At 42.2% G+C, this 26310-nt stretch overlaps 1 protein-coding gene across 1 annotated transcript; it reads right to left on the reverse strand.

Moving 5' to 3' along the window:
• Positions 1-2171: 2171 nt before the first annotated feature.
• Positions 2172-20846, reverse strand: LOC117457819 (oocyte zinc finger protein XlCOF6-like). Its single transcript, XM_034098056.2, has 2 exons — positions 20444-20846; positions 2172-3789 (listed from the first exon to the last, which is right to left on the reverse strand). Exons 1-2 carry the CDS (start codon positions 20531-20533, stop codon positions 2449-2451), a joined length of 1431 nt encoding a protein of 476 aa, XP_033953947.1. The 5' UTR covers positions 20534-20846; the 3' UTR covers positions 2172-2448.
• Between the last annotated feature and the right edge of the window lie 5464 nt (positions 20847-26310).

The raw sequence follows: 26310 nt of genomic DNA on the forward strand, positions 1-26310 counted from the left end.
GCCATTTTAGGGACGACAGGGTTTCCACGCCATTTTCTGCATTCCAGGCACTGACGTTGATGTTTACGAACTGCCTGTCTGCCTTTCAGTATCCAGTACATCCATCGCAGCTCTGCAAAGACGCGCTCTGGGCCCGGATGCAGTAGGCGGTGGTCATAATCCTTTATGATGATCTGGGTGGTAGGATGATCAGGTGACAGCAAGATGGGATGGAGAGTGTCAGCTGCTAGATGTTCTGCCCTGCAAAGACGTCCGCCTACTCTGATGAGACTCAGACTGACGTCATATTCTGGTGACAGGTTACTCAGCTTGCTGCTTGTCCTCACTTCCTTCCCGGTTTATAGAGAATGTACCTCTTCCAGAAAGGTGTCAAGCTGTGCTTGTCTCAGGAGTTGAACTTCGGTGTCTAAGCGCTGTGAGGCTGACATGGATGGGCCGTTGGCTCCGTGTTCAGACTGGTATGTGGTCTGCACCAATTCTGCCCACGTCTGGGGTTGTGCGGTGATAGGCAGAGGGGAAATGTTGACGGCAACGTGAGCGCAGAATGCAGACTTCTTTAACTCACTTTCATCACTTGTCCTCTGTGAAGGCTGAATAGGCCAACATTCCGATGCCTGTTTGAGGAAGTCAGGGCCTTGGTTCCACTGATACAGATTTCAGTATTCTGAGGCTCTGAGCCCCATTTATTTTCCTCACAGACGGCAACAAAAGTCCGAAATTATACGATTTAAAATAAAAGCAATAACTGTGGCTTGATATTGAGTAAGAACATGTTTTTATGAACCACACAGCTTCCGGTCTTCCACGACCCGACTGGAGAAAAAGAAGTGCTGCAGGCACGAAACACATTACCAGTAGAAATACATTGCTTTTAAAATCATGCTGTGCAACACAATTAAAAGGGGAAAATCGTGTTGGTGAACACGAATCAATAGATTAAAAATCGTGTTGGTGAACACGAAATTTCATGAGACTGGGTTGGATATGGACATAAACGCGAGTAAAGTCTAATCTGACGGGAGAGAGAGATCAGCTGCTGCTGACGAGTCGACACACAGCTCTGCATAATCACCTGCAGCGGTGAGCGGAACAAAACACACACTTCAGGTTAGAATATCACACGCGTAGCTATTTTAATGACCTCTTAAACTACCGTAACTAGTTATAGATAAGTTTAGTTTTACTGTCCGGTCACTCATTACTGATCCGCGAGCTGCATAATACTGACAGGCTGTCAGGAGAAGGAGAGAGCGCTCCGTTTATTATTCCCGTGTTATTATAAGTTACTGTACACGTTTGAATAGTTAATCTACTATGATTAGTTTGTTTAATATCGAATCATATCAATTTGTTTTAAAGCACAATAAATAACAAAGAAGACCTTTGACCGGCACTTTTCTCATTTTGTCCGGAAGATTTAAACTTTAACGGACATGTTGACCGGCGAAAAAATATTCTAACGGGAACTCTGGGCAGCACAGGAACTCTGGGCAGCACAGGAACTCTGGGCAGCACAGTAGCTCTTTGCGTCCAAGCCTTCAATAATGTCATTCACAACTTTCAAAGCAGCCGTTACTGTACTGTGCTGCTTCCTAAAGCCTGACAGGTGAGGAGATAGAATGTTCTTCAAGCTTAAATATTCTTTGATTTGATCATTCACCAGCCTTTCAAGTTCTTTAGCTAAAATAGAGAGCTTGGAAATTGGTCTGTAATTATTCATCAGCATGGGATCACCACCTTTCAATAAGGGGAGAACATTTGCAGTTTTCCAAACATCTGGAATGACATTGTTTGTTATAGAAAGATTAAAAACAGGACACACTGGTTGGGCTATAATATCTGCAGCTAGACGTAAGAAACAAGGGGAGAGATTGTCTGGGCCTGCTAATTTATTGGGGTCTAGGCCCTTTAGAGCCTTACAAACCTCCCCAACAGAGAAGGGGTCAAAGGAGAAAGTGCGGCTACTGGAAAAAGTTAAGTAACATCTAATGTAAACATGAATGGACCAAGGATAGACCCCTGTGGAACCTCTTTCTGATGGTAAAATGGCCTGAATGAGTACAATCAGCAACGGTAATAGTTTATGGTTCAAAGCAACGCTCTATCCAGCTTTTATGAGACTAAGGGCTCTTTGCACACTTTTAGAAATCAGTAGGCTTTAGCTTGTTGTTAAATTACCACATATTTATAACATTATCAAATTTAAGTGACTGTTGTGCCTTGTTCTTTAGTGAGCTTTGTGTGTGTTTTCTGTGGAAAAAAATACAAGTTGACAACTTAAGTGAACATTTGAATATTATTGAGAACATTTGAACAACTTTTTAAATCCACAACATCTTTTAACAGCGAGTTGTGTCAAACAGTCCACCTCACTCTTTCTGAACAGTCTCAGTGCACTAGTGAAGGTGTTTTCTGAAACTCTTCACAGGGAGCACAGACGTCAGGTTTTTATCCAGTGTGGGTAGGCTGGTGGAGCTTCACACTGTATGAGTCACTGAACTCTTTCTTCCACTGGTCAAAGGAGTGGATTCGCTGGTGGCGCTTCAATGAGCGTGAGTCCGTGAAACTTTTCTCACACTGGTCACAGGAGTAGGGTTTTTCTCCAGTGTGGGTTCGCTGGTGAATCTTCAAATGGCCTGACTGGCCAAAGCTCTTCCCACACTGGTCACAGGTGAAAGGCTTTTCTCCAGTGTGGATTATCTGGTGGCGCTTCAATGAGCGTGAGTCCGTGAAACTTTTCTCACACTGGTCACAGGTGAAAGGATTTTCTCCAGTGTGGGTTCGCTTGTGAATCTTCAAATTGCCTGACTGGCTATAGCTCTTCCCACACTGGTCACAGGTGAAAGGCTTTACTCCAGTGTGGATTATCTGGTGGCGCTTCAATGAGCGTGAGTCCGTGAAACTTTTCTCACACTGGTCACAGGTGAAAGGATGTTCTCCAGTGTGGGTTCGCTTGTGAATCTTCAAATGGCCTGACTGGCTAAAGCTCTTCCCACACTGGTCACAGGTGAAAGGCTTTTCTCCAGTGTGGATTATCTGGTGGCGCTTCAATGAGCGTGAGTCCGTGAAACTTTTCTCACACTGGTCACAGTTGAAAGGATTTTCTCCAGTGTGGGTTCGCTGGTGGATCTTCAATGAGTCTGACCTGCTAAAACTTTTCTCACACTGGTCACAGCTGAAAGGTTTTTCTCCAGTGTGGGTTCGCTGGTGGACCTTCAAATGGCCTGACTGGTTAAAGCTCTTCTCACACTGGTCGCAGGAGTAGGGTTTTTCGCCAGTGTGGGTTCGCAGGTGAATCTTCAAATCGGCTGACTGGATAAAGCTCTTCTCACACTGGTCACAGGTGAAAGGTTTTTCTCCAGTGTGAGATTGCTGGTGGACCTTCAAATTCCCTGAACTCCAGAAACTCTTCTCACACTGGTCACAGGTGAAAGGTTTTTCTCCTGTGTGCGTTTGCTGGTGGACCTTAAAATTGCTTGAGATACTAAAGCTCTTCTCACACTGGTCACAGGTGAAAGGTTTTTCTCCAGTGTGGATTCTCTGGTGGACCTTCAATGAGTATGAATGGCTAAAGCTCTTCTCACACTGGTCACAGGTGAAAGGTTTTTCTCCAGTGTGGGTACGTTTGTGGATCTTCAAATTCCCTGAACCCCAGAAACTCTTCTCACACTGGTCACAGGTGTGTGGTTTTCCTATCTTGGCTGTAGACTGATGTTGATCCAGCTGTTCTCCGATGATACTCTTCTCCCCCTCATCAAAAAGTCTATCTGGGTTTTTGCAGGTCTCTTCCTATAAAACAAAACAACAAATCAACAGAGAGTAATATTAGAGCAGGGGTTCCCAAACTTTGCAATGCCAAGGACCCCCATATAGCATTATTCTCTGGTGGGGATCCCCTTGTTGCCATTTTTTTGAATTACTTTATGATGGAAAATATGACAAATTAATCATACATCTTAATACAGGGTATATGCAGGAATCCTGAAGTCAAATTTAATACCTTTTAAGACCTTTTTTAAGACCCTTTCCATACATTTTAAGACCTCATCGCAACTTCGAGTTCTAACCGGTTACATTGGCGACACACTTTACCTCACATTTACTATATTCAGGCATGAAAACAGGTCAGGGGTGAAAAAGGTGAGAAGGATATTATCCCTCTAGGGGGGTCCGGGGGCATGCTCCCCCGGAAGAACATTTTGAATATTCCATATTTTAAAGCATCAATCTGATGCATTTTGAGATGCATTTTTTTGCCAACCTGGGGAGAGCTGGAGAAACTTAACTTCAGCCATGAGTCAAACATATTATGACCTCCTTACTAAGTATTATCAGGGATGCAAACTCATAAGGTCTGGAAAAGGTGACAAGGACCCGAGCCCCCCGACCCCACGGAATATCGGCTTTAAAATGAGGAATAACAGAGGATTTTAGCAGTCAAAACAACTAAAGCAGCAGTGTTAATAATAACAGAAATGGTAAAGAGTCACATCTAATAGAAATATATAAAAGCATTTATTTTAATTGTGTAGCAGTCAGTTTATAATTTTGGCAGCACTGTTGAGCATTTTGAAAATCTATTGTCATGCCTCTGTGCAAGGCTGAGTCTTTCTATCTTTATGGCATCTGGTGTAAAGTAACTAAATTCATAAACTCAAGTACTATACTTGGGTACAATTTTGAGATACTTGTACTTTATTTAAGTATTTCAATGTTTTGCTACTTTTTTCTTCTTCTCCTCTACAGTTCATAGGTAAATGGTGTACTTTTACTCCACTACATGTATTTAATACCTTTAGTTACTTCACAGATGTGGATGAATGATGTGAAATATAACCAAGTGTTGAATCAGACTTTAGTTCCACCTGGAGTAAATCCACAAGCTACCCTGCAAAAAACTAAAAGGGTTGAAGCACACAGACTTGTTTCATTGTTTTATAAATTAGTTATAGTATCCAGGTATCACTACCTATTAAAATATCTACACCGTGAATTTGAAAATAATTAACATTAAATGATCACATTATATCAGTAAATTCAGAAGTAGGAAGTACATTTACTCAGGTACTGTACTTAAGTACAATTTGGAGGTATTTTTACTTGACTTGAGTATTTCCATTTTATGCTACTGTGTACTTCTACTCCACTACAGTTCAGAGGTAAATGGTGTACTTTTCCTCCACTACATGTATTTAATACCTTTAGTTACTTCACAGATGTGGATGAATGATGTGAAATATAACCAAGTGTTGAATCAGACTTTAGTTCCACCTGGAGTAAATCCACAAGCTACCCTGCAGTATACAAATTCATTCAAACTAGCTGCACCTTTACCAGCTTTGAGAACACTTTCATGATCAATCATTATAAAACATATCATATATATTATTCTGAAATGGACCAATCTGCACAACGACTACTTTTACTGTCGCTACTTTCACTATATTTTGATGAGAATACTTTTCTACTTTTACGGGGCTAATGGAAGACAATTTGAAATATGTCCGCAATCATAAGAGCAATGTGTATACAGCGTTTCGTGAATATCAGAAAAACTATATGCGAGTAGTTTGGAGTAATTTGTGACATGTAAATTGTCAAAAATGGTGTATTCGCTGTTAGCTTACTACCTCCACGATTGAGCTATCAAAACATTTATTTGAAATTTAGCATCATATTGGATAGGGGCTGAACTTGTCCTGGATTGGAATTTTTCCGATCATTCCCCTAGGAGGAGTTCGCAAGAATGTGCTGAAAATGCATGAAAAACGCACATTTTTCAAAATGGCCGACTTCCTGGCGGGCGGGGCTAATGGAAGGCAATTTGAAATATGTGTGCAATCATAATAGCAATATGTATACAGCGTTTTGTGAATATCGGAAAAACTATATGCAAGCAGTTTGGAGCAATTTGCGCCATGTAAATCATCAAAAATGGTGTATTCGCTGTTAGCTTACGACCTCCACGATTGAGCTATCAAAAATGTTCTTCTCAATTTAGCATCATATTGGATAGGGGCTGAATTTTTCCGATCATTCATTCCCCTAGGAGTTCGCAAGAATGTGCTTAAAAATGCATGAAAAACACACGTTTTTCAAAATGGCCGACTTCCTGGGGGGCAAGGCTAATGGAAGCTATTTACAAATATGGTAACTCCATGAGGAATGTCTGTGCCAAAATTCGTTTAGTTCTGAGAAACTATATGTGACTACCACACAATAGGGGGCGCGCTAGTACAGATGTAGCACCCCAGATAGGACTCACATGGGTGTGTCCCAGTCAAAAGCCCAGCGGATGCCAGTGGCTGGGGGTGTTGCCAAATTGCTAGAGGGCGTTGCCCAATTTCCCCATTTGTTCAATTACAGGATTTAACCATGAGATGGCGCTTTATTCACAAAATACACAAGGACAACTGGGTGTTGTAGAAACATCAATATTTTTAGATCAAATAAAGTATATAGTTTGCTTTATGCAGTATATTTCTTGTAATATTGTTGGGGTGTTTTTACACAGTACAGTAGATTGAAGTAAATCAACTTATACATTAAGATAAGATATTGTGGGGAAATTCAGTAGTTCAAACAGCAACAGGGTGAGAGTGAAAAACAGGATAGCACAGATTCACACAGATTAATAAAATCAAAAATAAGATGAGCGATACAAATAATAATAATGAGAAACTATGAAATAAGAAATGAATAAAACTCAAATGTAATTATCATATCATATATTATAATGTATTGTATTATTAAGTAATATCATACATTAACCCTATTATAGCAGATGCCACATTGAATGGATGAACACATGTATGCATCAATAATTACAACGGAGTATTTCTAAATACAAGTTGTAAAAATACTTATATGTATTTAATATTAACCCTTTGGAGTCGACCGTCACGCCGGCGTGATCAGATCACATGACCTGTTCAAGCCGGTGCCGCATAAAAACAACAGTCCGGACAACATTGCCGTGTGTTTCTGTCGAAAGTACTGGCTTGAAACTATATGCCAGTCTTTGTTTCATGCAAATAGACCCAGTAAACACGGAGATACGATGATATAAAGTTAATACATTTTAAAAGTGTTAAAAATGGAAGCACATATTTGAATATCTTCGCCGTATTTGATCATTTTACGAAACTGAAAATACTGGAAACTGTAGATCCTGCTCAACAGGATGTATATGTGTAATTCTGTCGAAAGTACTGGCTTGAAACTATATGCCAGTCTTTGTTTCATGCAAAAAGACCCAATAAACACGGACATACGATGATATAAAGTTAATACAGATATATTTCAGAAGTATGAATAATGGAAGCACATATTTTAATATCTTCACCCTATGTTATAATTTTACGAAACGGAAAATACTGGAAACTGTAGATTCTGCTCAACAGGATGTATTTACCAGGGAGGGCGTGAGGTAATCAGGTAAACGGAGTGATACGAAACGAGACGAAAATAGACGAAGAGGGACGGTGAGAACCGAAGAGAGACGGCAGGAAATGGAGAGAGACGAAGATATACGAAGAGAGGCGGCGGGAGACGAAGAGAGATGGCGGGAGACTGCGATTGAAGTAAAGTGACAGACAAACATTGAGAATTTAGATATAGTTAGATAGATTTAGAGTTTTGAAGATTCAACTATGATGAAGAGAACTCTGAACGTGAGTCAAGCTTTAAGCTTGTTTTTTGACCTGGAGGAGGAGGAATCTGTGATGTTGCCCTGCCCTCTGTGTCGTAGTTGACAGAAACCGCTTTGAAGCGTGGCACAGATAAAGACAGAAAAAAACTGATTTTTGTACATAATGTGTATATATATATATATATATATTTGTATTATATTTATAATAACACTTTTGCCTTATCAGAATGAAATACCATGCTACCTCAATCAAACTTTCACATTATCATAGTGACATCCCATGTATATATTTCCAGCTTTTAAATGGTTTCGTTGTGTATGTTTGTGTTACCTATATGAAAAATAATATCATTTTCAAAATCTGTTTTTACGTTTTTTTGTGATTTTGGGTCCAACATGTTCATATAGTAGAAGATCACTGCTCTAAACAAAGTCAAAAATCCTACATATATTCTCCTGAGAGCTGTGGAATGTGACCCTTCCTCCACACATTCCGATGGCCAATTCGTTTTAAACAAAGAGTTCGCAACACAGGACAGCATAGGCAACATGGGGGGTGGTGGGGGGTGGTGAACGGTCTGGTGAATGTTTGTAAACACAATCCCCAGGATGTGTCCTAATCAAAACAAAAGAGAAAATGCAGATATCATTCTCTCTCTCGACTCGCTGGTATCTCGAGCTGAGCGCTCATTGGTGTTCATACTGCTCACAGGCTGGGCTGCTGTGTATATGTAGTGTATTCATACTGTACCCCTCCTCACTGTTTATTCATCATTCAAACATGTACACCTTCCTTTTTTCCTATGTTTCCAATTGGTTCCCAAATCTGAACATTGACCAGTGGCATAACATCAGCAGCCGGGTAAATGAGAGACTGCGGAGTCCCCGAAAAACAGATCCCGAAATAGCTATGGTGTCTGTTATGTCAGTTATTTTAAATAAAACGTTGAAAACTGAACTTGAAAATTGTTTCCTCTTTTTATTTTATTTATCATTTTCGGGACGGGGAGACGTGTGTGATTATCTAACTAAGTTATATTCATATTCTTGACGGGAAGAGCCGTGCAAATGGGTGGCCATATGCATTTGAAAAGCAATATAAATCACACAGTTATACAATAGGCTATAAAAGCACCATCGATAACCATTACCTTTATCCAATTCAAACTTTGGACGGGAAAAAAGGAAGGTGTACATGGTTGGGCTGTAATGTAGGCCTACTGTATACATACAAAGGCCATTCAAGCTAGAGTTCTTCTGGAAATGTTCACACAGGCCAGAGTCCTGCATCGGGTGACCCACAAAAAAGGTGATTCGCGGGTGGTATTTTTTCAGACGCTTTTTTCCGGGTTCGGTTCTGGGTAAAACAAAGATGATGCGGGTCGGGTCGCGGGTATTGCATAATAAATATATTAAAATAATAATAATTTAGTTTAATGTTTAAATCCTCAGACCTCTCCCCCGCGGGACCGCGCATAATCATAACCTCTGCAGCGCATCAATCTGCTGCTGTGCATTCGAAACGGCTGAGGTGAAGCTCTCTATGGAGAATACAGCATTTTCAATAACCCTTCCTCAAGAGCGAAATCCAACGTCTGGGAGGATTTTGGTGTCATCCTAGATCAGGGGTGGGGAACCTCCGGTCCCCGGGCCGTATACGGCCCCCGAGACCATTTGGTACGGCCATCGAGGTAATTTATAAACACACACAAAAAAGATTTTTCATTTTTTTTTTTAAATCTAGACCGCAAAAAAATTAAACAAGCGAGTACCTGTTTTTCCTGGCCAAGGTCAGGGTCCTTGAACACAACATGAGCCAAACGTGTCATCATGTGGTATATGTCTCGTCTAACAGGGGTGTAGTTCTGACGGGGAGCACCAGAAAGTCGCTCCGGCACTTTCAAAAAGTGCAGTACCCATAAGGAGCCGTACACATGCTGCAGTTTTTGCGTGGCTGTGTCTTTAGTTGCCCAGTGGCGATGTGTTCATCTGTCATACTGATCATACAGTCAATAACTTTGTTCTTATACAGTCAATAACTGTGTTCTTATTAGCATCTGGTTAGCTAGCTATGCTAACGAATACAAGAAGCTTTTTCTACAACCAGTCAGGTAAAGGCACATCTTTATATGATCATTATAGTTGTAAAAAAATAAGTGAATAAAGTAAATAGGTATAAAATACTATATGACAGTACAAAAAAGTAGTTATTAATAAACAAGAATACAGTTTGAAAGGGGAGTGATTTGTAAAATATCCATAGAGAAAAATAAATCTGCTTTCAGTTCTGTTTCATATGGGTGTTGAGATGTATCCATAGATCTCTTCATTTTGCTCTCAAAGTGCACCAGATTGATGCTTTTAACTTCAACATTTAAACGGAACTTGTGCCGACGGGTCGGGTCACGGAACTAATTGGCAATATGTGCGGGTAGCGGGGCGGGTTCGGTATTGCACGTCGCGGGGCGGGAGCGGGTCTTGAAAATCAGACCCGTGCAGCACTCTGCATCAGGCACCTTCAAGTTAAACAATACTACAGTAAACAATTAACACAGTAGGCCTAAATTATACGGATTAAACCACATTTATTTCGTTAAATATAAACGAAATATGATTTTGTTTGAATGATTAAATGTCATCAGGCACCTTGAAGTTAAACAATCAGGTGCACACTTTAATGTGCCGCCGCCTCCTGACACGGCTTGACTCGGTTTAAAGAATGCACAAATGTGTTTAATCGTTTATGTCAGATATGTACTAAGTAGCCTAAATACATTTGTTCCTGCTCAAGATTAGATTCAACTTTATTGTTATTGCACATATTGCAGGTACTGAGACAACGAAATGCAGTTTAGCTTCTAACCAGGTGCAACAAGCAGTAAAGTGAAAAGTAATGTGCACACTACTACAGTAAACAATTAACACAGTAAATTATGTGGATTAAACCACATTTATTTCGTTAAAAAGAAACGAAATATGATTTTGTTTGAATGATTAAATGTAGGGTGAATTGCCCTAATGTGGGACATTTTTGCATTTCAGACTTCGGGAATATATTGCGATATGAAGCCGATACAATAAATCAAAATCCAGTAGGCCTACCATTCCCCAGTAATATTAGACACTAATAATACAGTAAACTATTAACACTGTACATATTATTGTTTGCCCGTGGGATTAGGATGATCGGTAGTGAGAGCCGCTGCATTTTCCTCCGGTCGGATGTGATATAAAAACAAAGCGATTATTTTTGTTGTTGTAAACTCACGTGGATTAAATTTAGTGCATTCATTTCAACTCGCGAACATATGATACATTAAATGAATGTGAGGATGATGATTAAACATCGTTTGTTTGAGTCTGGATGCATTTCCTGATCTAAAAACATAGCGATGGTTTTGTACTTACGCCAACGTGAATTAAACATTATTTTGTTAAATAAAAACATGGTGATGTTTAGTAAATGATTACATGTCTCTTATTTAGCATAGAATATGATCCTATCCGTGACATATGGATCTTAACAAATATCCGCTATATCAGATACCTGTAGATCAGCTGTTTATTTCACATGAGTTCCAGTGTGGCAGCTTTTCACGGCTCCCCCTGGTGGATCCATGATCCATTGCAGCTGGTTTAATTATAATTAAATGTATTTATCATGGGGACGTTTCAAGTCCTGCGGGGGGTTTTCCTTTTCAGCAGGGGCCCACCCCGTGCCGATCACGGACCCGCACGGGTAGGCGTCTGAAACGAAGCGCTACATCTGTACATAGGTTGCGCTAGACGGACAGGATCGTAAAACTTCCGTAAAAATCCAGAATTACCCGTCGGCCTTTACACAACTCTGACGAGGGGGGGGGGGGGAAAGCATACTCGTGATCTGACGAGGGGGGGGGGGGGAAAGCATACTCGTGAACTGTCAATGGGGGGGGGGGGGGGACAGTTCACATGCGCCGTGTTATGCATGGTTGCTGCACCTCACGGGAGCGTGCACAGCGTAAAGCCAGATTTGTACGGCACAGTTAGGTTTGGAAACGGTATAATTTCCTTTTTGGAGGGCATGCATAACACGGCATAACACCTGAGCCTCGCTGCGGGGAAACTTTGGCGCTGTTCCGAGTTCGGAAAATATACTCTGCGCTAGTGAGCAGTTTTTTTTTTACATTCTCGAAAAGGTCGTGGGCTTTGACGTGTCTCCCAAGTTTTGCGTTCTGAAGCACATTGTCATTAAAAAATGTACAGGCAACGCCCACATTTGTCATTCGTTGTGACACTTTAAATATAAGTTCATACTCATCCCCAGAGTATGTCTAAAAAAATAAATAAAAATGTCATCCATCAGTTCATGAGTTATACATTTGTCATGTTTTTGGCGCCCCCTATAGCCCAAAATGAAAATTACTTGTTGTGCCTATTCCCCAATACAGACTGAACCTTACCACCAAACTGTGTTTTTTTGGTACATTGTTGATGAGTTATGAGCATTTCTATCTAATCCCTGCCTTTTTGCGAACACGTTTAGAGTAATGACGGCCACATTTATCGACTGAACATGCTGATTTCCTACGATAATTTGTCTGGCCCTCCAGCGATGCTGTATACTGAGTTTGGTGTTGAAAAACAAACATTTGAAATGTAAGTGAATATTTAACTGTTTTTGAAATTATGCTAATTTAAAAAAAAGTAGGCGGAGCATTGGGGTTCGAATAAGTGTGCACAATTTCAGGTCATTCGGAGTTACGGTGCGACTTTGTACATCTTTCCAAAAATGGAAATGGCCATAGGTGGCGCTAGAGAGCATGCTGGACAATTTGAGCAAATTGAGTCCAGAATATTGTAGTTTTCACCGATTCTGGAATCAGTGCAAAATTATACAACTTTTGAAGCATCCTAAAGACCTCAAAAAAAGGAAACGCCAGCAGAAAAATAAGAAGAATTCCTCCAATAACAATAGGTTCCTCGTACTTCGTGCTAGAATGCTGTTGGGTCCTAGCGCTCCGTGCTCGGGCCCTTATAAACATATTTATATTCATCTATATATAAACAACAGTCCTTGTCATTTCACTATGTGTGTTTCTTTATGTATACCTGTGCTCTCACTAGTGGGAGGGGCGTCCATCTTCACGCCTCGAGGTCAATGAGGCACTTTTACAAGTACACATTGGTATTATACATGTACTGTGGACAATACCCACAGGAGCAAATCTGTGTGAAGTGTCTTGCCCAAGGACACAACGGCCTGACGCAGTGGCGGCAGGAGCGGGTTTCAAACTGGAGTTCCCCAGCACTCCCCCTTGATCGGATTCACAGACCACTGTGCCACCCGTCCTGATAATGGAAGAAAGGATTTGAGAGCCCTCTCAGCCAGAGCGGGATAGCCTTTTTTGACATACAGCCAGTACTGAGGGAGTGAAACAGCATGCAAGTTTCCGGAGCCATGAGGCATCTGAAAAACGGCCAGCCAGTTGATGATTTTCAGAAGAGACGAATTCACTGATCTCCCTTCGCAGTTCAACAACACAACACCGCCCCACGGGAAAGCCAGCGCACGTTGGAGTGGAGCAGTAACCCCTCAAACTTTGCACCTATCTCGTTACACAAAATACGCTTAGCAACAAGTTCCTCGCGATGGAGCATGCAGTGCGTTGCCACTATGTGGGGCCTTCCGCCTGATCAAAGCTGTCACTCCGCTTTTTTTGCCGGTCTTAGCCCCACTGCCCCATCTGAACACACACCCACACAACGAGACTAGTCAAGTCCATTTCAGATGATGTACTCATCTAAAACTTGGAAAATGTCTCTTCCAGTGCTTTGCAAAATATATATTCAAACAAAAATATTTCCTCAACAAAGTTGTCTTCTGATATAAATCTGATTTCTGCGACATTTGCTACATCCGTGCTCTCATCCAGCTGCAGAGCGAAATATTCACTTGCTCCAAAAGCTGAGCAGATACTCAGTTTCACTCTCAATAGCGGCAGCTCGATTCTGATTGGCTTGAAGGGCAGTCGTGTGATTCAAAAACAAAAAATATTAAAAGATTGGCATCAAAGGACACATAGATTGATAGATATGCAGTTATTAATAACATCTAAAAAAAAAATCTCTTTTCCAAGAGTGACCTGGCCAAGAAGGGCAGCATGTACAAAGTTACAACATATAAAACACAGACATGAAAGGCAGACAAATACAGCTGTAAAACACAAATAAAATGGCACATTAGCCAGTCAATATGCGAAGTAAAACAAACTATTAAAATCATTCAAAAACTGGCAACATTTAAAACGATTTCAGGATATACGAGCACTCACATCGACCAATGGTGTCGTGTTCTCTGTCCTTTAGGATGGACCTGAATTCCCCCAAAGTGACTAAATCTGAGAGTTTCAGCTCCTTCTGTACATTGTTCCAAGCTGTGGGGGCAGCATATCTAAAAGCTGTTTTTCCCAGTTTTGTTCTCACTGTAGGAACCAGCATCTGAATAAAATCTTGAGAGCGCAGGCCATATGGACTTTCTTTTTGACACATATATGTGCAAATGTAGGAGGGAACCAACCCAAGCAGAGATTTATAAATAAAACCCAACCAATGGGAAAGTCTGCGAGCAGACAAAGATGGCCAATTAGTAGCAGCATATAAAGTGCAATGGTGTACTCGATATCCACATCCAGTGATACATCGTAAGGCACAATGGTACACAGTATCCAAGCTCTTTAGGCATTGGTCAGAGGCATTCATGTATAGCAGATCACCATAATCTAATACAGGTAAAAACGTTGCAGATATCAGATGTTTCCTTGTCTGAAAACAGAAACAGGATTTATTCCTGTAAAAGAAACCTAATTTTATTTTTAGCTTTTAAACAACATTTTCCGTGTGTAACTTGAAAGACAAGTTCTGTTCAATAAGAAATCCCAGATATTTGTAAGTAGTGACCCTCTCAATGTAAGTCCCTTGTGCAGTACAAATATTGGGTAGAATAGATGGTGACTTTTTGCCATTCGAAAATATCATTATTTTGGATTTTTCAGCATTTAATACCAACTTTAGTTGATATAAATGGGTTTAAATGACATCAAAGGCAGACTGGAGGAAATCTAGACTTTGCTCTATAGAAGCGGAGGAACAATAAATAACAGTGTCATCTGCATACAAATGGTAAGAAGCATTTTCTAAATTATTACATAGATTATTTACATATATGGTAAAAATAATGGGTCCTAATATGGAACCTTGTGGCACACCCTTTGCTATCGGGAGGAAGGAAGAAAAGGACCCAGAAAATTGGACGCATTGGGTTCTCGCTGATAAATAATTTAAAAACCAACCTACAGTATGCCTAGATAAGCAGATACTGTGAAGTCTTTACGTCAGGATGATATGATCAACTGTGTCAAATGCCTTTGACAAATCAATAAATAGAGCTGCACAATACTTGTTACAGTCTAATGCCTCAATTATGTTGTTCACCACTTTAATAGCAGCAGTTGTTGTGCTGTGTTGTTTTCTAAAACCGGATTGGTGTTCTGACAAAATATCATTTGTGTCCAAGTATAATTTAAGTTGTTCACTGAGAAGCTTTTCGAGGACCTTCGCTACAACACATAATTTTGAAATTGGGCTATAATTATTAACAGATGAGGGATCCCCTCCTTTCAGTAAAGGAAGAACATATGCAGATTTCCATATGTTAGGAATCTCATTGTTGGAAAGAGTTAAATTAAAAAGATAAGTAAGCGGCTCAGCTATAAAGTCGGCTGCCAATTTAAGAAAATTAGGAGGAAGTTTGTCCGGACCTGCCGATTTGTGTGGATCCAGATTCTGCAATGCTTTATGGACCTCTATCACCTCGATAAAAGTAAAATTGAATGGCTGAGCCATGTGATGGGATGAAGGTGGTGAGGAATCAATGTTCTGTCCAGGGCCCGAATGTAGGGACTCAAACAAAGAACCAGATGAAATAAAATGTTACTAGTAGTATTAGAAATGTAGTACTCAGATTTAGCCTTTTTAACTAGGAAGGTGAATTGATTTCGGAGCTGTCTAAAAACAATCCAGTCCACTTGGGATTTCGATTTTCTGGCCCTCCACCAGGCAATATCCCTTTCTTTTAGAATGCTGGCCAGTTGAGGACTAAACCAGGGATTTGTTTTAGCCCTTTCACCCTAAATTTGCGGAAATGAGCATGTTTGTTTATAATTCTAGTAAAAGCCTCATGAAAATAATCCCATGCCAGTTCAACATCACTAATGAGAGAGATCTTGTTCCAATCAAAATCCCACAGGTCATGAAAAAATGCTTGCTCGCAAAAATGTTTAAAGTCACGTTTAAAAACTATTTGTGGTCTTGTTTTTGGAAGCTTAGCTTGCCTGATTGTAGCTATAGCGCAATGGTCACTCATATCATTTACAAAAATACCAATATCCAAAAACTTATGAGGCGCATTTGTTAAAAATAAGTCGATAAGAGACGATTTATCTTGGTGTTTAAGATTAGGACGAGTTGGGCTATTGATAAATTGCGTAAGATTAAAAGAGTCACAGGTTGATTTAAAACTATCGGAGACAGAGGACAACCAGTCCCAATTAAAGTCTCCAGCAATTAAAATCTCATTAAAATCCAAGCAAGATAACTGATGACTCAATGATGATAAAGCCTCAATGCTTGCTGAAGGGGGTCTATAGCACCCTACAACAGTGATGAACTGACCCTTAAGAAGTTCAAATTTCAGCGCAAGTAGTTCAAATTGTCTGCTAAGAGACACAGATGATTGGATGGTAGCATGAAATTTTGTTTTTACATAAATTGCAACACCACCACCTTTTCTGGGACGGTCACAACGAAACACACACAAAAAAAAACCTCCTCTCGGCGTCAGGTAGAAGGTGAGCAGCCGGCGTGTTGTTTTCCTCCTCTCGGCGTCCGGTAGAAGGTGAGCAGCCGCTCTCAGCGATCGATAAACGCAATGAAAAAATGTCCTCTTGTGTTACTCCAAAAAGGCTAGTTTTTGACTATTTGTAGAGGCTAAACCAACGCTTTAAGCCTCTGAGGATACGCTTGGTTCATCAGATTGCAAGGGTTCATGGAGGTTGTTTGTGTCAAGATGGGACTGAAGCTGTGCAGCAACCACCCTCTCAAGGGTCTTGGAAATGAAGGGTAGGTTGGAGATGGGCCTGTAGTGGTTTAGATCGGCTGGGTCAGTACCGGTTTTTTTGAGGATGGGAGTGATTGCAGCCAGTTTGAGGGAGGTGGGTACAATTCCAGAGGTGAGGGAGGAGTTAATTGTGTCAGTGATCATGGGTGATATGGCTGGTAGGCAAGCCTTGACCAGGGTGGTGGGAAGAGGATCAAGCTGACAGGTGGTGGTTTTAGCTTTACGGATGAGCTCTGAGATGGTGTATTCCGATGCTGGGGTGAAGATGGAGAGGGAGCTGATGAGTGATGGACCAGTGGTAGCCATCCAGGGTGGATCACTTGAGGAAGTGCATGTTGAGGCCAGCTCTAGGTGAATGGTGTTAATTTTGGAGTGAAAAAATTGCAGAAAGTGCTCGTTACCGTGAGACAGAGTGCTCCATATGAGCAGTTTAAAAATCCACATGATGAGTTAAAAACAAAGTAATCCAGCAGTTTGATGATCGAAATGGTTTAAGTGAAGCGACAAACCTGCACTGCTGAGGCAGACGAGTAGTCGTGTTGGTTGTAGCCGCAGGTTTTCTCTCGAGGCGGAGAAACCAGACGTATGGCGCTGGGGACGAGTGACAGGTTAGCCGGTAGTAGCTAACCTGTGTGGGGCGGCCTTCGTGTTGGCAGCAATCCACAGGGGGATATTTGCACCCAGGAGAGCTGGCAGAATGGCAGCGGACAGATCCGAACAGGTCTGCTTTGCAGGGCACCACATCAGGCTATCAGGTGAAATAGAGCACAGCCCAAGTAGTCCAGTACGGTGAGCCGTGTACCGGCGCGGCTAGCTTCAAGCTACCGAGTGACAGCACAGCTTTACACACTAGCGCGTGTAAAGATTGTTAAACGGCTAATTTAAATCGTCACAATCTTAGATGGGACAGACGGGTTTGTAGCTGACGGATTTGGAGTACAGTTGCACAAGACAACATTCAACAGAAACAGCACCAAACAATCGACAGACAACGGAGGAGGCGCGGCAGCAACTTGCCAGCGGTCCCTCACTTCCGGAAAAAGCAATTAATATTATGATTAATATTATAACTTTAGCATTAAGAAAGCTTAATTAAATATCTGCCACAACATAAGTAACCGGATCAAAGTAACAGTACAGTCCGCGGCATATCACATCATAACGTATCATATATTTCCTTATCTGAGTCAGCTTCTTGAGCCGTATCTGGCCGTGCAACACTCAGTGTCAAATACTGTATGCAGAAGTATTATTTTAAGACACATTAAGTTGACGAAAACAACATGGTCAAATGTAATTCTACGGGGCAGTGATATCATAAACCTGTTAATGTACGCATTCAAACACTTTTTCTGTTACCAGCTGTATTCACCTTGCAGGCAGGGGCGGACTGGCCATCAGGATGAATCCCGATGGTCCGGTAGCCCGGTACCGAAGTGGGTGGTCGGACCACTCGAGGCGGCCCACTTCGGTACAGGTGAAATTGTAATCAGCTTAATGCTTGGCCCATGTATACGAGTGAACGTGGATCGCTTTATTTAGTGATCGGATACGATCGGAAAAACATTCCATGTAAACGGGGCTATTGCTAGGTTGTCAAACTTGTCAATCAGTAAAAAAAGAAAGGGTGGGGCTGAAAAAGCCAGAATGAAAAAACGAAAATTGCTACAGGAAGATGCTGGAAAATGTTCGAAAATCACAGAGCTGTTTAGTAGAAGCGCTCCCGCTCCCAGTAATAAGGAGGAGAATGAGAAGGAAGATGATGAACCACAGACCCGACATATAATGGCAGCAGATGCAGTGTGCAGGGCTGTGTTAATTTATGTTACTGTTAGCAATAGCATTAGTTGAGAGAGAAAACTGTCATGAAAAAAGTTTAGCAATGTTACGACTAGTATAATATGCCCAGGCTGTGATTGACAACCTGGACAGCCAGTCAGAAGCTAGAATGCCAACCTAGAGAGCCAATCAGAACCTAGAACGGGCTGCAGGGCTGGCCAGACTATTATATTGTTCATAAAGTTAGATGCATTAGGATAGAGTCATATGCTCATGATATTCCAAGTTCAATTATATAATATTATCAATTTAAATAATTATATTAAATAATATTAATATTCAATAATAAGGACACAGAGATGTGTGGCCAATTCACTATTGCATTCATTTTAGTGATTGACATTATTGTGCATGATATTGATATAATATTGGTAATTTAATTAATTGCTGATGTTCTTCTTATGCAGTTGACCCTGAGGAAAGTGAGAAAGCTGCAGGGTCCAGTACAGTTCATCAGGTCCATCTCTTTTATGTTATGGCTTGACTCTGGGGAATCCAGCCATAACAGTATACAGTATATGAGCATAATAGATGTATAATGTATCTGTAGGCTACAAGGGTGGCCTGCATGCGTTGGCGGCGGCCCGGTGCGTCTGAACGTCCCGGGCTGAATTTGTGTCCCAGTCCGCCCCTGCTTGCAGGTGCAGCTATGTGGCTTTTATCCTGGATATCGTTTAGCGAGAGCGCGTATGTTTTGGATTAGGCCAACCGGTTAACTCAAACATATCCAGGTTAGGTTGAACCAGCTTCGTAGTACAGGCCTCAGGTTTACTAATCTACCCGCACAATTTCTCTCTGGTGTTGGAATGTCTCGCTATGTTAGTTACATTCTTAAAAAACAAAACACCATTTAATTTCGGGTTAAAATAATAACTTGGATTTCTATAGTGCCTTTCATGATACCCAAGGTCGCTTTACAAGGAAGAACAGGAGTATAAACAAACATAACAAAAAGGCAGTCAGACGAACAGTTAGACAGACTAAACAACAAATAGATTAGGGGTCAAAGTCCTTGGCAGACAGATGGGACTTGAGGGCCCTTTTGAAGGCGTCAAGAGTGGGGATGTTGTGGATCTCCGCAGGGAGAGTTTTCCAGAGAGTGGGGGCTGCCATACTGAAGGCTCTATCCCCGAAGGTTCACAGGTTCCGGGGTGGGACATGTGAGAAAAACAGCGAGCCAGCTAGCACCATTAGCCTGGGAGAAACCGGACCTTGAACCTCAGCAGCGGTGATGGAAAACACCCCAGTTGAGATGGCAGGACTGAGGGAGGGTTCGTGGATAGTCCTGGGAGCGGGGCAGAGAGGAGCCCAGTCGGGGTATTCCAGAGCGGGGATTCCACGGATAGCAGAGCACGACGGTGAGCTCGTTTTGCTAATGGCAGGACGGCAGAGGCTAGGAGCTAAACAGCAGCCAAACATAATCGGCTGAGCAAGGGAGACTGCAGAAACACAAAACCAGAGCCGAACAATCTTTTCGCTGTGTATGTGAAAAAGATTTGACGGCAGGGATTGATGGACACGAGGAATAAGCGTTGGCAAATGTGTTGTTGCAACTGCGTTACTGGGCATTGTAACGGGTAATATATTACCCATATTTCATTATTAATGCGTTACATTACTTCGTTATAGAATAAAGTAATATATTACTGTAACTCCGTTAATTTCGTAACGCGTTTGTTGTACACCCAACACTGGTTATACCCTAGTAATTAATGCTGCAAAGCTGGGTATTTTGAGCTTGGCGCAGAGGCTAACAACAGCTAGCTCTAACCCCATCGAATAGGACGTATATTTACCTTCTTTCTCCTACCGAATTGTCGTTGATGATGATGATGATTGTAAAGAAGTATTGAATGTAACATGTAACGACTGTAAAGTCGTTCCATTTAGTTTTGACGGAGCAAAACGAGTAGCGCTTCAATAAAATCGACCATTGTTGTTGTTGTCGATGTGGGGTGTTTCCGCGCGGTTTGGCTTTATGAAGCAGGCACGCAAACGGTTACGTCATGACGCAAAACCATGATGCAATGACGCTGCACGGAAAAGCTCTAGCACGGAGCTAGAATGGGAAAGGGGTATATCAGGCACTAAAAATGGGGGTAAAAGTTATCGGAACTAAGTACACTTTTTGGTATCAACGCAAAATTCCAGGCACTAACGAAACTAAACGGGGAAAAGTACAGGTAAAAGTACTCCGGTGTGAACGGATTTGAAAGATGCACTGGTATTTCCATGGTAACACCATTTTTAAAGGTTCCAATTCAAGTTTTATTTTGATTTGTCTTTGTTGTTGTATTTGTGTCATCTGTTCCCTCTAGCTTAAATAGAGGGTTGTGCTATGTATGCTACTTTGATGTATTGTATGCAAAATCCACCATTGTCCTGAAGTATACTTTTATCTGCAATACGGTCTGTGTTTTTTTCTTCTTCAAAAAACTGGAAAATTAAAATAAAGTTACAAAAAAAAGGTTCCAATTCAAACAGTGTTTTAAAAATAAGCAGCAAAAACATAAACTACTCCTCACAATACATATATTATATAATATTGTCTGAATCTTAACGGCAATACTGCACATTGAGCAAACTATAAACTAATGAATTTCCTTAAATGCGGATCATATACAAGATTATTAACGACATTTAGTTGTAGTGCAAGAGCAACACACATGCCTTAAATGTGAGAAAATGAGTTAGACATTTCACTGATTTGAGAAGTTTAATTTGAGGATTAAGCAGACTGTGAAAAACTGATTACATTGAAATGACACACATTGTTTTACAAAAACAGGTACGACAGAATGCATAGGCCGAGCCACACGCACAGACGGCTCATCGAAGACAACACGGAGAGAAAGAAGGGCGTCAGGAAAAGGCAACGATTTCTTTTAAAAAGATAAAAACAACACTGTTTGCTGCTATTCTTCTGAACGCATACATACTCCCATTGTCTCATTTACACGACAAGACACGACCGAATGATATACGATTGTCATTTGAGCAAACACACATGGAACACACACACACTTACTGGCACACAATGCAAACAGGTGCAAAATAAATCATGAGATGCAGGTAACGATGCATCAGAAACACACACACACTAATACAAGTGAAAGAGATTTAGCCAAACAGGTAATGGGCATTCAATATTTTTGAGAATGAGAGCGAATTTACCATTTAACCTGATGAGTCAGTGTGCAAAAAATTACACGCCCCACCGTCCGGGACCTGTTATTTACAATATCGGACAAGTAGATCTTTCAATTGACTTGTCCGGCGGACAAGTGACGTTTTTCGCCCTCATTTATTAACAAATTATTGATACATTCAGTTTACAAAAGGCAGAACTCATTCGCAAATTGTACGTGTCCGCCATTGTTCGTTTAGAAGTGTTAGTTTCGGTTCTGCTTGCCGCTTTCTGTACAGGGGGCGGGAAGTGTAGCACAGTGGCAGGGTTGGGAAGCAAAACTTGGTTCAAATAACAATTTGTAGGATTTTGACCCTCCATTTAACATTAGACGTTTCTCTTCTTCTACACCGGGATAACACAAACACGCTGAATTTGAGACGTCATTTTTGGACTTTCATTGCCACAAATAATAATAATGAAGCTATTTCGTGTAGAGCTGTAAATACACGTCGACTCCTGCGTTATGAGGCGGGAGTATGAGATTATTTCAGATGCTGACGACCTGTAATCACAGAACCAGTGTACGACTCTACCAAATCTTCACACGAGGCACGTCTCCCGCTCTCTGTCTGCCCTCAACAAGCCTTAGGCACAGGTTTCTCCTTCGCCAACTTGAGAGCCACCTGTCAGGTACTTTAACTCAGTCTCCAGTCTTCTACTCTCTGATGACCGCAGGGGAACACTGCACAATACTAATGTTTAAAAGAACTGAATTGCTGCTAGAAGGGGTGGTGTTAAATCCGCTAGGTAGTAAGGATTGGAATTACTTCTTTTTATATTATTAGTATTGTTAGAAGCAGAACAAGCTGTCTTCCAGAAGCACGACTGAAGGGAGAACAGAATGGAATCAAAATAAAACAATTGGACAACCATTTCTTTAGATAAGCCCCCGAACCAATGAGGACCGCCTGGATCCTCCTCCTCGTGACAGACCCTTTGGTTAGTATTTTGACCCCCCGCCCTGTGTCAGTGGTAAAGATCACCGTCTCTGTCCTCTTCAGGCGGGGGTGCAGTCAGCTTTCGTCTCCGATCAGGGGCAGGGTTATGAGTACTAGGTATGGGTGGGGGAGAGGCTTTAACCGTTCAGGAGGTAGACCACCAGCTCGTAGGTGGAGATGACGATGGCCGTGTTGGGGATCTGCAGACCTGGCATCCAGGATTTTGGCCCGCCCATCCAGGATTTGGGCCCGCTGTCCTAATATTTATTTTTGTTTTAAACTATGTTGAAAGATTAGTTTAATATCTTTTTTTTTATTTTGCTATGAAATTCAAAATGAAATTCTGAATGAAAGGCTGCGCAAGAGACTGGTTTTTCGCTGGGTTGAGTCGTTTGGGTTTTTGAGTGAGATGCGGCACAGCAGCCTGTCAGTTTACTCTGGCTAGGTTAGTTTTGGCTATTATAATTTATATTTATCTGCAACAATGGATATCAGGAAGTGGTTCATGAAAGGAATATGGCAACTCAGCGCCAGATGCAGGCACATTAGAAGACATCAGTTACGTTACCAACGAGCTAGCAAGCCAGCCAGGGAGAACGGAGGCTGGCTATCAATTATATTTTGAAGAGAAATTGACTCAAGCCGGCTCTCTCACAAACTCCTGCTCTGTGCGCAAGCAGACCGTGGCACACGCTCTCTGCCTCGCTCAATCTCTCTCTCTCTCTCCCTTTCTCTCCATTGCTCAACCTCACTCCACCCCGTCAACAGCCTTATGGCAACCTAAAACCCCTCTGTTTCCGTAACAACAATTCTCGAGCGTCTAACAGCACCCCCCCCGTTGACAATTCAGATTTCTCGGGAAATGTAAGTTTCTGGCCCGCCTTGGTAAATCAAATGCCCACCCAGAGACGTATGTCTGCCGCCGGGTCTGGGGATCTGTCGCACCAGGTGGGTGGTGAGGCCGCGGTACAGAGTGCGGTACCCCTGCTCTCTGGGCACTGTTCTTAAAGTCTAGAAGAAGGAGTTATACTTGGTGCCCTCCTCCCATAGGCGGGTGCGGATCACTTCTGCAAGAAGAAGAAAGGGAGCGGTTAAAGGAGAAGAACTAATAAATCAGCCACTATGGGATAACTTCTGGCATAGAATGCCATGTCCACAGTATCAAATGCGTTGGATAAGTCTATAAAAAGGGCAGCACAGTAGCTCTTTGCGTCCAAGCCTTCAATAATGTAATTCACTACTTTCAAAGCAGCCGTTACTGTACTGTGCTGCTTTCTAAAGCCTTACTGGTGAGGAGATAGAATGTTGTTCAAGCTTAAATATTCTTTGATTTGATCATTCACCAGCCTTTCAAGTTCTTTAGCTAAAATGGAGAGTTTGGAAATGGGGCTGTAATTATTCATCAGCATGGGATCACCACCTTTCAATAAGGGGAGAACATTTGCAGTTTTCCAAACATCTGGAATGACATTGTTTGTTATAGAAAGATTAAAAACATGACGCACTGGTTGGGCTATAATATCTGCAGCTAGACGTAAGAAACAAGGGGGGAGATTGTCTGGACCTGCTGATTTATTGGGGTCTAGGCCCTTTGGAGCCTAACCCCCAGTTTCCACCAGGTCCGTCTACGCCGCGTTACGGCTGCACCGCGGCGGTCGTATGGATCGCGGCCACTCTAGTCAATGGATGCTATTCCACCAGACGCTCTGCGTTACGGCTCAGACGCGTCCCAGAAGCGGCTCGGTGCAGCGCTTCTCTAAAATTAGGATGAATCCTATGTTTGCCGCGGCGCAGCCGTAACGTAAAGGGCGGGCAGGCAGCCCCCCCTCGCAGGAAGTGGAAAGGTGAGCATCCGGGCCAGGCCCATCCCCCACATATACTAATTTAGCTGACCCCCTCCTTCATCACAACACCTCCACTACGATACGCACAATGGACGACGAGGTTTTCATCATGGAAGTGGAAAAACACACTATTTGATATGATGTAACCAATGCTTACTACAAGGACAACATCAGAAAGGACAAGGCCTGGTTTTAGTTGCTGCAGTTTGTGGAGTGGAAGGTAACAACTACATATTAGGAAATGTATAACAACAATAAACACAATTTAAACAAGACACAAAAATAAAACATATAACTACGTAGCCTACTTACTTTCTTGTATAAGTACAAATGTCCAGGATGCCGAATCAATAACAAAACTGCGAGCCTGCACGCACGACGCTACGCTTCTGGGACGCGTCCGGTGGGTTATGGCGTTAGAGGAGGTCGGACCAAAACCGCGACACGGCCGTGACGCGGCGCAGCACGGCGCAGACGGACCCAGTGGAAACTGGGGGTTACAAACCTCCCCAACAGAGAAAAGGTCGAAGGAGGATGTCTGGCTACTGGAAAAAGTTATGTAACATCTAATGTAAACATGAATGGACCCTGTGGAACCTGTGGAACCTCTTTTGCGGCTTTCACACCAGCGCTTTTCAGTTTCTAGCTCCGAGCGGGAGCTTTTCTGGTTCAGCTCCGGTTTCCCTTTTCAGCTCCCGCTCTGTGCACACCGCCCACTGGCGCCCCAGAGCTGCCCTTGCTGCGTCATGACGTCACCGTTTACATCGCTGATCGCTCACAACAACAACAACAACAACTGCGTCGGGTCGATGATCGTGTTGCTTTTAATCACACGAAGCCAGAATAAATTGAATAACGACTTCTCCAACCTTACACTTTGCTCCAGAGTGCCGTGGTTCATTGTTTATTAATGTGTTTCTGCAGCATTTACCGACCGCTGCAGTGCTGCTCTTCCACGGGAGTTTATTCTCCCGTTAGCTCCCGGTTAGCTCACACTGCAGCGGCCGCTCTAAAGTATTCACTGTCCGACTCACACAAGCAGCTGATGCATATCCCCAGTTCCCTTAGCCTAAGTGAATGTGTGTCAGTCTGAATTGACACTGTTTGGTATCACAACACTGTTATGAAAGTTTCTCTGGTATAAAACGGGTGATGTTAGCATAGCAACCGAAGCTAAACTGACTACTTGCATCCGATAGCTGCAATAATACAAAACAACACGTCTGCCTCTCTCCACAATGATCGATAACAGTGAACGGATGGTCAAAGTAAGGCACAAATAAACAGAATCACACGAAGCCTGGTTAGTGTTGCCTGACTTTATAAAGTGTGTTTATAGGCACTACTGCTTGTAGGCAGGCATAGCAGTCGACCCATGGGAGGTGGGTTTAGTTTCCTGCACGCCTCGACGTAAGAGAGACGTAAGCGACGTCACCTCTTAGCTCCAAAGCTCTTGCCTCTGGACCGACAATTTTTTGGAGCTGGAAATGAAGCGGATTCCGGAGCTAAGAGCCGGCGCAGCTCCGGTGTGAACTGGAAAACCCGGCGCTTTTCAGGCTCTAGCTCCGAGCCGGAGCTGAAAAGGCGCTGGTGTGAAAGGGGCATTTCTGATGGTAAAATGGCCTGAATGAGTACAGTCAGCAACGGTAATAGTTTATGGTTCAAAGCGACGCTCTATCCAGCTTATATGA

Source organism: Pseudochaenichthys georgianus, chromosome 13 (assembly GCF_902827115.2).
Source record: "Pseudochaenichthys georgianus chromosome 13, fPseGeo1.2, whole genome shotgun sequence".
NCBI classification, from domain to species: Eukaryota; Metazoa; Chordata; class Actinopteri; order Perciformes; family Channichthyidae; genus Pseudochaenichthys; species Pseudochaenichthys georgianus.

What these genes read in the sequence shown, in the direction of transcription:
- LOC117457819 (XM_034098056.2), bottom strand. Translation starts at nt 20,533, where the DNA reads ATGGAACGACTTTACAGTCGTTACATGTTACATTCAATACTTCTTTAC. An exon ending in AATTCGGTAGGAGAAAGAAG is followed by an intron (nt 3,790 to 20,443) that starts GTAAATATACGT and finishes TTTGTTTTATAG; the next exon opens with GAAGAGACCTGCAAAAACCC.